Here is a 14,344-nt window from a genome sequence, read left to right on the forward strand (position 1 = left end):
ACCCGGCAGAAATGACGCCGTTGTCACCGACATCCGAAGTAGACCTAGCATACGCACCTCTGCATTTTCTGCAATTTCATGCAATTACAGCATGAAGCATGTGTACGTGATGTCGGCTTGTAGCCATCTCTACAGCGCACTGACCTGTTAATAGAATAGTACATTAAATTCAGCGGCTTCATTAATTCACTTAATATTGTATTACATAACCATTCGGCGTGCACACCAGTGTGTGTGTGTGCGTGTGTTGGCCCGTTCCTCGTGTACAACCGGACTGGTACCCTATTTTGGTTAGGTGCTTATCCTTGCCACCCTTCTAAAGTGAAACGAACGTTTCTACTCACAGTATGAACGCTGCCTTTTCTTTGTGTGTGACTTTCATTCTGCCCTCAATTCTCTGATTATGCAGAACTGGTGAACGTCTGGTTGAATTCAACTATAATAATTACCATGAAAGAAAGAAAAAACATCCTCCAGAACGCGCATGTGCCACTGCGATACAAGGAGTGCAGAACTTGCGGCATTTGCGGTGCATGGCCACACTTCATAGCTATGGCATGCACCGTATGCGAGGAAGCACAAGTCTGCATCGTTGTTAGTTTCATAGTGTGTATTGAACCGTTTAGCTAAACCTTCGCTTCGGTTAGGCTCCAACAATTGCCTTAGATATGCCTAATGTACCGTTCCACGTAGTATTCTTTCCCGCGAATTCGCATCCACTGTTGATAAGCCGGACAGACTTGGATCTAACGCGTTAGTGCTCGCGCATCAATTAGCTCGGACCAACAGTTCACCGCCCATGTCAGGGAACATAACAACCTGTGCGACTTATGCGATGACACCGCCAAGTCGAGTGTCCTCGCCCAAAGCAGGAACAATAGGCTGGCTTTCCGGGATTCTTCGCCGGAGGAAAACCGACGCATGGCCAAGAGGCCAGGCCGCACCTCACCAGCGCCGAGTAGTGCTGACGGGCAAAATAATGCGCACTCCGCTCATCTGTGTGAATAAGAACAGCGCTCGGCAGGCCACGTGGTCGCCTAACATCTCAGTTACGCAGAAGGCACGTAACAGATCCTTGTTGCGCAAGCCTACTCCTTCATACACATATCGCGGTAATTGCAATGTTAGCGCCTCCAAGCAATGAAACGTTTATAAAATTAATAGTGAAAAGAAATCTCAGAAGGTAATAATGGCGTACCTCACACAAGCACGCAACATGACGTGTAACATGCGAGAGGCGTTCCGAAAGTAATTTTCGTTTTTTTTTTATTTTAAAGAGGAAATGGTGCACAAGGTGCAATAAGCTGCCGTAAGAAACCGCGCTATTCGCTCGTTCAAAGACGGAAGAAGCGCGTCAGCGGAGGAGAAATGACGCATGCGCAGAGCGCCTAAGGAGAGAGAGAAGCAGCAGACCGGCGTGCCCGAAGGTTCTTCGAACACAAATCGCGATGGCAGACAGACGTGTGCTGACAACATGGTTGCCAATGGATGTGAGTATCCGGTATGAAGAGGCACGTGGGACTAGTGTGTCTGTCGTCCATGAACGCATACAGATAGTGTATGGTGAAGAGGTCATGTCTCAGACCTTGCATCGCAGGGCAGCGAGTTTTACCGGAGTGGCTTCTTCGAACTGAGCACGTGCGGGCGGGCGAGTTGGTTACACATGGAAACAAGGAAAACGCCTACGCGGTTGTCCCGTGTCGCCTTCCTTCGTCTGTTGTTTTATTTGGCGCCTTCGTTGTAATTCTTCGAACTGATTGCAAGCAGCGACAGGCTCTCTTAATGTCGGTGACAACTATGTGGAAAAAAAAAATTCCCAGTTTCGCCCGAAAGGAGTAGCACCGATTACGATGGCAAATGAGTGGATAGCTATACGAAGTAAGGATAGTAGCGTTGTCGGTCGTATAAATTTGTAAACATTCGCTCACTAACTAAATTAACATTGGTAAAATGTGTAAGGGCAACTGAGCGAGGACGTAGAAAGAAACACACACACAGAGACAGCGCTGTCTCTGTGTGTCTGTTTCTGTCTACTTCCTCTTTCAGTCGCGTTTACACGTTCCACCATGGATCCAAACCAACTAGCCCGCCAACGTGTTATAACTAAATTACCAAGTACGCTGTCACGCGCGCACAGGTGAACATGAACCCACCTAGCACGATGAGCGCGGAAACTGGCTGTCAGAAAGCTAGAGGGAGGAATGGTGGCAGCAGCAGCAATTGAATTGACCTTCCTGCATCTCTTGCTTCAACGCAAACGAAATGTCGAAAGCACAGCGCATACGAAGCTACTGTCACTACGCGTACTTTGCAAACATAGCAGATCACTTTGAAGGTGAGGCCCGCGCGGGTGGGCGCTTTGACCACGTCGCAGGTCGCTTGCAAGTAGAGTGTACTAGGCTACTCTATTCTAGTACACTCTACTTTCAAGATAAGGTGCCCACAGGGCCGAGCCGTAGCAGCCCCCCCCCCCTACCCCCACGCCGCCGGCGGATACGAACCCTCTCTCGCCTTACCCCCGTGCTTCACACGCGACAGGAGTGGGCCAACGCCACACAGACAAGAGAAGGCCTGAGCGCTCAGCGAGTGTCGTCATGGAGAAGAGGCCGGCGGCGTGCTTGGGGTTACGGGTAGAATGAAGGGATCGCGCCGTTATGGTCAATTTTAACCAGAGCGCAGTTATTGTTTCTTTAGGCATAGCTGAGCAGATAGCTCACAAAAAACAGAGGGTGTTCCAACATTAGTTTATTTATGCCAAACTGTTTACGCGCTGCATTATTAAAGAGTGTCCAAAGATGATATGGTTCAGCCTTAGGATGGAGAACCAATTTCGGGTAAAAGATGACAGGGACCATGACATCTATTGAGAAGTCACAGTACTGCCCTCTTCTTCAGAGTAGCGTCTTTGCCTTGACTTATCGTCGGCGTCAAAGAGTTTGCCGTTCATGTAAATACAAAAGTTATTCAGCAACATGTTAGCAGTGCGCCATAATACCCATCTCATGACAACTACATTGATGTGCCCTTCTTCACATTCGGGACACATGTATTTATTCCAGTCTAGATTAGGCTGCCCTTCTTCACATTCGGGACACATGTGTTTAATCCAGTCTAGATTAGGCTGTAAACGAATAATTTCGCTTTCGAGGCATGATTACATACAGTACCGCAGTCCACATATTTACAACACCTCAAATGAGCTTAGCAATGGAGACACAAAACATTCCTGCAACTATTTACAAAGAAACAGCTGCGCTATTCCGCAGAATTCTAGTTTTTCTCCTCTTTGCCTTAGCATTGGCACCCAATATTCTGAGATGGGTCTTGCGGAAACATGAACGCATGATTTTTCGGCCCCGATTAGTAATTGCTCCAGCAATTGGGCACGCAGCACTTATTAGGCATATCCTGGCACGAACGTAATTCACATTCCGCGGCAATGAAGGCTTCCCGGACACAACCGCAATTGCAGCACAAGCGCAGAGACTGCACGCACGGTTCACGTCCAGAGAGAGAGAGTGAACTTTAATGAGCATCAGCAGTTCAGTCGGCTGGGCCTAGGCCTCCCACGATGGGACGTCGAGGTCTTGCCTCTTCGCCGCTTCGTAGGCCTACTGGGTCGCCCAGAGTTGGTCGTCGAGATGAGAGCTGCGCAGGGCGGCGTGCCATCTCGACGAGAGGATCACGGGATTAAGGTCTTGGTGGTTCACGTCCAGAAAAAAAAAATACGCTCGGGAGCATATCGCAGCATGCCAGGACTTTTCTAACCCCCAAGCTGCCAAGGAGCGCCAGGGTTCCCGGAACTAATCGGATTGTTATCGCCGTCGTCGCCGACTCGGTCTTCCGCGTCTCATTTTCAACATAGGTGCGCCGCCGTAGCTCCATAGCACGCTGCACGGAACTTCTATGTGGGCCTGTTTGCCTTGAAGTAGCTCAAGGGGAGAGGGTACAGCCTGAAGTCCTTAAGTTCTGTGGACGGTGTCGAGTGGGCGCGCTTCCGGCCCGCCTTCTTCTCTCGCACACGCGAGATGGAGCCGCGTTTACTGGCTCAACCTCACACGCTTTTAACTTGCACATGTAACATACGGCGCGCGGCGACAATTTTAACGCCCGTTCGCTTTATACGGAATCCTCACGGCGACGCTCACTCCGACGACGACGGCAGAAATGCGCCTGGAGTGCCTATATAGCAATAAAATAGTACAAGGTGTATAGTTCAAGATGGCATGGTGTATTTTTTTTTTTTTTTTTGCAATAAGGATTCCGTGTGAAATTAAACGATGACGCTTACTTTCGGAACGTCCGCCGTACATACCACTATATCATTTCGAACGTCTAGGCACAATTGATTCAGGATGTGTCAATTTTGTTTTTTGTTGAGGGCACATTGCAAGTCGGCATGTGTATAGTATTATTTTAATCAGATAAAAATGCAGTTGATCATTGGCTGCCTTAACGTAAATATTTTAACATTTTTCCCGTGCTATGTTCTCTTATTCGTCCTTAAAGGGCCTGCGGTTCTATCCCGCCTGATGAGAAGTAATTTTCTTCCCTCGAACATTGTGATACCTTTACTTGGAAAAGGGTGTGTTACGTGTCACAGCACGTACATGAAAGCTGCAAAACACTCTAGCCACCATGTCCGAACAGAAATGGTTTTGTTATTGACGCCACCTCTGGAGATCGCCACGTGCTATATTGCGAAATATTTAAATCGACCCTGTGAAGTCCAGACGGTCATCAAGCTCTTCAGTGTTGTGTTTCTCTCATTTTACGGGTCGCTTGGAGGCGGTGGGCGTTTCAGTCCACTATCCTGCTTGTTGCACCGCTCACGATGCCATACAGCCCCAATGAAACTGACGGAGCCTGCTGAATGAAGTGTAATTAAACTGTGTGTTGCCGTTTATAGGAGTATCGTCACATTAACTCCACCGAGTGCCCGGATAATCCATCGGGAGCTTCAGGATCACGTTCCGCGTTAGCGGTACTTATAAGAAATCAGAATGAGAATTTATTATTGTATGTTGGGTCACATTACAAGTATTTACTAGACAGAAGCAGGTCCCACAGTGAAAGACTTTATCGGCACCTCCTGCACAAGAACAGTTATGATAGCTAACATCTCAAAGCAAACGTAGCACATAATAAGGTAGTACACAAGCAACAAAGAAAGAACGGCTAGATGAATGGCGCTTGGCTACCAACAGGCAGGACACCACCTCGCGCCTTGTCCTTGGCCCAGCTTTGATTTGACTTACGAACGAAATTAAAAAAAAGAAATGGCATCCTAATAATGTTGTAGCTAAGCCGGTTAGCAATATGGATGCACTCATTTACACAAACAACTAGACAAGACTGCACACAAGGTAACCCACGAGCACGGCTTGCCGACCGCACGGGAACGACCCATTGGGTCGGCTTGTGGCGCAGTTTATACGAAAAGTCGTTGACTTTCTTTGTCACTCTGACTCGATGAAAAATAGCGCGGCACACACGTGGGGAAGACGCGACACCGCGCGAGTCAGCCCAGCTGAAAGCGTATGACGCATTCTTCTGCAGGTTCCGGTCTTTGGCTCTGCAGTCGTGTAGCACACTGCCTTCATCAACAAAGCTTCTACAGTCTTGATGGGCTCCCGTGCATCTGCTTGGGGCGAACGATATGAAAAGGTTAAGCACATGAGACTTTTTAGACATGTGAATGCACTTTTGAAATCGTTGTCGCGGTGATGGACCGAAAGGAAGCTAAAAGAGTGTTCCACATACGTCAGCTTCCCCGTGGGACGGTGCTGGTTAACATCCCCAGGGCTAAGTCTGTACGCATTCACAAGCGCCCAAGAAAATACACAGGCTGTGTGCTTGGCTTAAATGAAGGAGCACCCAACATGTAGGCTATAGCCGACCGAGTGCGTAATGCTTAAGATGCGAGTTCGGCTCCCATCTTTGGCACGTAATCCTATCGTCCACTTTCCTTTTCCTTTACCTCAGTATTTCTACAATTGAGCTAAACTAAATATCGTCTGTGCTTTACTTAGCTTCATTGTCTGCGCATGGGTGGTAAATAATGTAATTTGTAAAATTTAGAAGAGACAACTTCAGAAGCTGCTTTTGGCATGACAAAGTTTGGAAAGTAGGGGAAGGACGTGTGCGCTTGCTTAACAAACTGTCAGGAAATGTCGAGATGTATTTGGATTCATCAGTGGGAGACGGCTGATGTGTGAGGCGAGCTTTTATTGTGAAATGCTCGCGGAGATTACGGTAAACACGGCATGCATCTAACATAATATCAATGAATGGGTCATGCAGTATTTACGACTGACTTATTGTCTGAATACCCTTGGCGTAAGCGCTTTTAAGCGCGGCACATATCCATAAGAAAAACGCTTTAGGAGAACATTTTAGGAAAGCTTACTTCCACGGTGGTGCTTTCGACAAATGGCGTGCACTAACGTTCTCTTTAGAGACAAGGGCATTCATCCAACTTCTTCCTCATTGCTTCTAACACGAGGGCAGAATAGAATAGCGGTAAGGCAAGTCTGGCCTTGTCGCGACGGACTAACGGACCGTTGTATCACAAAAGCCACGGATGGGCGGCGGTGTATTCCAACCAAAGGAGGCAGCCTTGACTCTGGGTCTTCAACGTTAAAATAATACGAATTTTAATGAAAAAACCATGCTGACTACGCGACATCAGCTAGCACAGGCTGCCTATGCGCTTTCGCGAAACAGTTTTGGCGAACCGTCAGAGTCACCAAATACGTAATTAACCCACACTTCTTAATTAACTTGTTTATTATGAGGATTATGTGCTATATTAGAAAGTTCAAGACAATAGGGCTGCTTGGAGGTAATTTCACTTTGTTTGATTTTCTTGGAGTCTTTTTTTTTTTCGAGATATTCATTGTCAAGTTTGATGGTGGGCTCATATCGCATTTAGGCGCGTGGATCTGGACGTTGCGTCAAGCCGTGAGGGGAACTTGGACCTGCTGGAAAGATAAACATTCAGCCGTAGCTAGTTTTAGCCAGCGCATCGCACGAGCGCAGCTGTTATCAGCCTCGTCCAGCTTGCAGGCGTTGTGAGCTACGTCACACTGCAAGCTTCACGGTGTGTGGAGGGTCAAGCTCCCAAGCGCGAAAGTAGATTGACGTGTGACAAATCTGTCGATGGATATCGTGGAACAAAATAGTTCTGTTTGACTCGGACAAAGTTGTCTTCAAATACGATTGTTCTAAATTTTCTAGCATAGATATATACAAAAAACAGGATAGGAAGAAAATTATTTGGCATGTATTTTTTTCTCAATTGTGTTTTTCGGTGGCTGTAATTTATGTCCAAAATTGCGTCAGCCGATACGCATAAGCTCTACGTAAGCGACATTGCGTAGCTAGCCCAGCATTTTCACTGAAATTATTCTCACTTAAACTTTGACGACAATCCCTGTATATAGAAACTATGCAGAGTACTGGTGGCAACAAATATCTTCAATTGACATCGTGATCACCGGCGAGTGCCATGGTATTAGTGAATTATTCCCATCACTTGAATTCCACCTGGTTCGCACACTAATATAGCATTCTAGAGCTGTTGTCTCGTCTGCTTAGGCACGCAATGCACTGGTATGTTTAAATGTTGCCAGTAAAAAAAAAAAAAAACGTCTGCATAAAGCTAACATGATGTAACTTCCAAACTACGCGCTTCTGCAACGTGCACATCCGTTAAAGTGAAATTGATCGTTGCACTCAATTCACGGTTACCGCGTATTCTTTTTCAGAGTGGAATTACTTTCTACCTTCGAGAGGTCGGCATTCATGGCTTGATAGACAGGTACAGTTCTTCAATACTTTCAAAACAAGAGAAATATTGTAGCGTCGGGTGGAACATTAACATGCACGTTACGTTCCAACACAATTTGTTCATAACGCAATGTCATTTTAGTGATGAAGGTTGATATGAGGCCTACTCCAAGTGGTGCGTTCTCCAGCCATTGAAGTGTCTCACAAAGAAGGACGCGAAAATTAGTAATTTCAATTTTAGAGTAAGGATTTCTTCTGAAGCAGGTTTGTAAATTTGTGGCAGTCACTGAACAAACGCACATATTGAAGCACAATGTTCCATCGTTAGCACCCGACTTGAGAAAGGAATCATTCGGCAGAACAGTGATTGCTAAGGAACTCCGTTGTCTAGCTGTGTAAAAGGAGAGATCGTAGGGAAGGCGTTAATCTGTGATAAAAATGATAAAAATGCCTTAGGCTATTTACGCCTTCTGTAGTCCTCTAGTGTAACCGCAGTTATTTCGGTGAGCACAATGCCATTTTATGACTTATGGTTACGACCTATTCAAGCCTTGAGTGTTGTCACATATACTCCTGAAAACTCTGCCTTAATCATGAGGTATGCCTCTAACCCGGATCAGTATATCATGGTAGAAGGGATATGTGCTAAGCAAGCCAACAATTCAAGATTTAGATGGGAGAGGGAAAAAAAGTTTAACGAAGAGAAAGGCGAACATGTTGGCCTGGGAAGCAGGTTTCTGGCACGCTCCTACTCACTCCGTAAGAGGACCAAATAGACGGAAGGAAATTCAAGGAACCAAAAAAAGTTCTTGAGTTTTCCGTGCAGAAGTCATATAGCGGGACTCAGGCTTAATTTTGAACACCCGGGGTCTTTAAAAGACTTCGAGTTCTTTAGCAAAAAGCAAAGTACACGGACGTTCTTGCATTTCGCTTTGACCGGAATGTGGGCCCGACGGCCGCGATTGAATCCGCAACCTCGACCTCCTCCGCAGGGCGCCATTGCCAGTGAGAAGCGCTGTGAGTGGCCCATAGATTGAGGATAATATTTATAGGCTCAGTACTCGCTGTCCAATGTTGTGCACGTGCAGTGCCAACAAGTCAACAAGAAAAGTATCTACTTAATAATTTAATAATAGCGCAGTATTAAACCGATTTGAAAACTGTGTTCTGTGAAATGTAAATACGTTTGGAGTCTTGCATAATTGAAAAAAATATTATGGATGGAGTTTATTTGAAATAATCATATCCTTTATCGTTACTTGATTTTTAAGACAGCTCAATGCGGTCATCTGTAGCGCCTGCCGAGGATGGCATCCATTAAAGTTCTCTCGCGGCATAGACAATAGCAGGTGTCCACTGTTTGCATTATTTGTAATGTCAAATAGTCTTATTATTATTTACTTACACTAAAGGCCCACGAGGGCATTACATAGGGGCGGGGGGGGGAGGCTTAAATAGCTTGTTTATTCACATGGTTCAGTAAACACCATCGAAGTAATAAATATCTAACATAATAATTAACTAGTATTAAGAAATTTACCTAAGACAGAGCCATCAAACATACAGTTAGCGACACATTTTCATTTTGAGGCACTACAAAAGGCTATTAGTCTACTTTTTTATGAACAAGTAAAGCCTTATGGTAATACACGAAGCAGTACGTATATAAAGCACAAGCACTGCATGGCAAGGATATAGCGGCTCGAGAAGTCTCGTGACTTGTCAACAGCACACCAGCGCCGCTTACAAGGCCGCGTCGGTTTCTAAATTCGCCGTGAGTAATGAGCGGACAACAGACCGACCACTAGGGGGCAAGTGTCGTGGTGCTTGCGGATACGGATAATACCATCGGCGACTTCTGCAACTTGCGGTCACCCATATGGGCCAGACTTTCTGCTCATGGCCGTGTTCGCTTATTCTTTACGGTAATATGGATATATTATTCAACTGCAATAAAGAGATAATAATCCAAGTGTTTATGCGATTTCACTTCCGACAACGTGGCACCAGGTACCAGACGGGCATCGTTGCTCTGCCCTCTACAGAAGTTGGTCCTGTGACCGACTGCAGTCAGCGGATATTGACGGATGGCTCCAGGTTCAAAAAACAATTCATGCTTGAATTCGGTAAGTACCCTCATGCTGCTATTTTTCCTATTGACGCTAGTGCCAGCTTACTGGACGCTCACTCTCATGGAATTTTCATCTAGGATAGAATAGCTAACTTGTCGTGGCACTGAAGAAGCACAAGCACCTCAATTTTGACTCGATTTTGCTTGTTATTTTATTGCATTAGCTTGGTCCCCACAATACATGTACGCCATCAGACATCAGTTTCTAAAGCCCACAACAAATTACTATTGCCTCATATTCTTACATAACCAATCCGAATGCGAACTAGTATAGTTCGGTTTGAAGATCTAATAAAACAAATTAGAATCTTAGAGTTGCAGGCCACGAAACAAAGCAGGGTCTAACAAATGCAAGATATTTTTCTCGCCTTTTTTTTCTCTGGAACCACACAAGTAGTTGTTTCCGTGTTGGCTTGCGTATCGATCGCGTTTCTCCTGGCCCCCTTGCGTCCATGTTCGCGAATGATGTGCTCGGAGCGTGGTACACGAGAGGGACCTTCTTTATACTTGCACAGCCGCATTTCAGATTCGGGAACCGCAATCGCATTTTTACCTGGACTTTTTTATAACCATTCATGCTGCCATGATTATCGTTTCGCACATGCGTGTCACGTCCGCTAAGGCGAAGAGCCTGATCCCCCTACAGGCACCAAGATTTCCTTAGGCACAGTTAGTAAGAGAAGGCATACACGCCGCTTTTAAGTTCTTAGAATTCATCTCATCAGCGTAAAAACTTGGCAGTGGCTGTTTGTCCTACCATCGCCAGTCACCGTGGACCACAATAAGCACATTGCTGTTTATTCTTCTATGCCTTCTACCAGGTCCGGGCTTCAACCGGTTTCATTTCGACGTCCGCTCCGACTACCAGCCGCTGGATGAGCACACATTGGAGACCCACTGTCTGGGTCAGAACGCCGAGGTGGTTCTCAGCTGGTTTCCGTGCACGGTGAACAAATACCCCGGGTGCCTGCTGCACTTGTCCGGCCCCAGGTAAACAACTAAGTCGTATTTATTGATTGGCGCGAAAGGATCAAACGGCCTATTAAGCCCGCGTCTGTAGCAGCGAAACGGCACCTTAAATTCCCATTGGCTGCGACGCGACGTGACGTGCGCGCCTCGACGGGGCAGAGCGGGAGAAAGGGAAAGCTGCTGCCGCGCAGAGGAATCAGATGTTGCGTGAGGAGAGAGGGCATCGCCGCGAAGCCACGTCGCCCTCGGTCTCAGAAGACTGCGATATCCGTGCGTTCCTTGTCCGCACAAGCTCTCGCCGGCGTTATAACTTTACCTCAGTAGTCGCTGTAGGTTAACGCACAAAGGAACAGAATAAATTTGAAAGGAAAAAGACTTACGGACGATTACGATACTGGCTAGTGCGAAAAACGTGTTCTCATTTCGTGACATATTGGCTCGCGCGGGCAGTCTGTCTCGTGCGGCATTTTGCATACGGTGCGTAGTGTCCCGCGACGGTAATCGGGAGATCGCGAGAGGCAGCGCGTGGATAACGCGTGGGGTCAATTCGCAGCAACCGCTGCAGACAGAGCTTCCAGACGAGGTGCGCTGCTCTGACGACATCTCGTGACCACCGTCGCGTCACTACGCTTTTCTCCTCATGCTTTCGCCATACCCTCCGCTTTGCTGCTCGCGGCTTTCACCCCTCCGCGGCACACAACAATTTCATCTTTCGTTTTGCTCGCTCGCTCGGTTACGCCTACGCCCGCCGCTACAACAGGTACGTAGGAGTTGCGCTCTAAAACGTTGGCGGTAATGAGATTCGAATGTACGACCCCACGCTCAGAAATCGAGTGTCTTGACCGTGGGCAAGAATAAAGTAAAAGTGAAAAAAAAAGCAGAAGTATGCAGCGTATTTATCAAAATAGTTGCTACTATGCAATGAGCGAGAGAAGTAATACCAAGAGGCTTAAATATTGCGAATCATCATGCAGCTAACAGAGAATTAACCCAAAGTAAACATTTGGAGAATTAGCTAATTTCCCCTTCCTCTCTTCGCCTTCATCCTTCGTTTCCTTTATATAACGTTGTATGATGCTATCCAGTGAATAAAAAATCGCAAACAGAAATGCGACAACAACCGCCAAGTAAAAAAATTTCTGTTACAACAAGTAGCGACGGCTTATTATATATTGCTAGCTAATGACTATGAAAAACAAATACGAAGTTAAATTGACGCAATAGCAGCATGACAAAGTTTATTGTTGGCTTGCAGCATAAATGCCAGATATAGGTACGCCGTTGTAACTAATCTAATCCTTTAAATAGTGTTGGTGCGAAACCGGCGCAACATTAGACCTGCTTAGCAATACTTTTGTTATTGGAGCATCTGCGTCTCCCGTTCGCGATGCGTTTCTCTCTTTAGGGAAACTTCAAACCGTTTCTCGATGGAAAGGAAGAAGCCGGAGACACCTCAGCTGCCCAGACTTGGCGATGTGGACCTGGCTTGTGAGTATTGGCCCTCTGTTATATATAGTACAGGGAAAAATTGGTTTCAGACATCACGTAGATTATGCATTAGTATTCCCACTATCTTGGATCCCTCTTGCAAAGTTATTTTCTGTTATTTTCAAAATAGGATTTTCCATCTCCCATTTTACGGTCGCATCGCAATGCTCTCTCCCTGGTAAAAAAAATATTGCAAGACATTTGCAATACATACATACATACATACATACATACATACATACATACAGTGCGTGTGTGTGCGTCTGTGTTTACTTTTTATTTATTTATTTATTTATTTATTTATTTATTTATTTATTTATTTATAGATACTGCGATCTCAAATGAGATCATAGCAGGGTGGGTATACATAGAAATATGCAAGCATGTAAACATATACAAAATTCATCAGATATGCATCCATTTTCAAACATTGGTGAAGAATATATAACATACAAGCAAATAACGCACACAAATTTATAACATTTGCAAGTATTTTTCAAACATTGATAAGGAATTCTGGGTAACAATATCAGAATTAAGATTATTCCAGTCTTTTATTGTCCAAGGAAAAAAAGAATGTCTAAAACAGTTATTCCGTGCATTCATGGGGGTTCTTGATAAAGTATGCCTTGGTCTCGTGTTATAACCTGATGAGTAAGTAAAGAACTTGGAAGTGTTAACCTTATAATGGCCGTTTACAAGTTGAAAGACCCGCCGTGGTTGCTCAGTGGCTATGGTGTTGGGCTGCTGAGCACGAGGTCGCGGGATCGAATCCCGGCCATGGCGGCCGCATTTCGATGGGGGCGAAATGCGAAAACACCCGTGTACTTAGATTTAGGTGCACGTTAAAGAACCCAAGGTGGTCGAAATTTCCGGAGTCCCCACTACGGCGTGCCTCATAATCAGAAAGTGGTTTTGGCACGTAAAACCCCATAATTTAATTTTTTACAAGTTGAAAGAGGAACTTTAATCGTCAGATCCGGTTTCGCACGCTCACCGGCAGTAATCCGCTGCGTCTTAGGAGCTCACCAACAGACGCACGGCCGTAGGAATTAAAAACAAACCTAACTACCTTATGCTGTGCATGTTACAGTTTTTAATATTGGTTAAAGTGAATGGGTCCTAAATAATTACGACATATACCAACAACGAGCGAATTTAGGAATTGTACGCCAGTAAACGAAGACTATGTATGGTATGGTATGATGAACTTTATTTAATATCCTGAAGATCAACCCTTAGGTTGACGCAGGCGGCTCCCACGTCGGGACAGTAAGGTTTAACCTTACCGCTGTATCATGAGCCTTCTGGACGGCCTGTACTTGATCAAAAAGAACTCCACTGTGTCGGACTCGCCGCCACCAGTCTCTCTCCTTGTCACAGTCTTTTAAAGTCACAGGACACTGCCAAAGCATGTGATCCAGAGTAATGATGCCATTACACTTCTCGCAATTGATTTTTATCTCTCTTTCAGGATATATCTTGTTAATAAAGTTTGGACTTGGATAAGTTCTTGTTTGCAACAATCTCAGAGTATCCGCTTGAGCTCTATTGAGCTTAGCGTGTGGCACTGGGAATGCCCTTCTGTTCGTGTAGTAAGGCCTCGTGATTTCATTATATGTTAGTAATTGGTCCCTGTTCTCCTACTGTATATTATTAAGGTCCTGGTCGCGTAGTGCACGGATAGTAAGTCCTCGTGCAGCTGCGTTAGCCATCTCGTTTAAGTTCTTCCGAGATGGATCGACAGACCCCATGTGCGCAGGAAACCAGCAGATTTCGATCTCTTGGCTGTCCAACTCACCGATCAGCTGAGCAGCCCTTTTGGTTACAAAGCCATTGGTAAAGTGTCTAATAGCCATCTTAGAGTCACTGTAAATCTTCGTCGTCTCATTATTCCTTAATGCCAATGCTATCGCTACTTGTTCGGCGACTGCCGTGTCTTTAGTCATGATTGTAATAGCATCC

General features: G+C 45.7%; 1 protein-coding gene across 1 annotated transcript in view; it reads left to right on the forward strand.

Moving 5' to 3' along the window:
- LOC126524714 (rifampicin phosphotransferase-like) overlaps positions 1-14,344 on the forward strand; it is a 197,403-nt gene that overhangs the window by 46,616 nt on the left and 136,443 nt on the right. The window contains exons 8-11 of the mRNA XM_055067252.2: positions 7,770-7,822; positions 9,802-9,917; positions 10,744-10,912; positions 12,297-12,379. Coding sequence (XP_054923227.2) covers positions 7,770-7,822; positions 9,802-9,917; positions 10,744-10,912; positions 12,297-12,379 — 421 coding nt within the window. The remainder of the gene's footprint in view (positions 1-7,769; positions 7,823-9,801; positions 9,918-10,743; positions 10,913-12,296; positions 12,380-14,344) is intronic.

Source organism: Dermacentor andersoni, chromosome 3, assembly GCF_023375885.2.
Source record: "Dermacentor andersoni chromosome 3, qqDerAnde1_hic_scaffold, whole genome shotgun sequence".
Taxonomy (NCBI): domain Eukaryota; kingdom Metazoa; phylum Arthropoda; class Arachnida; order Ixodida; family Ixodidae; genus Dermacentor; species Dermacentor andersoni.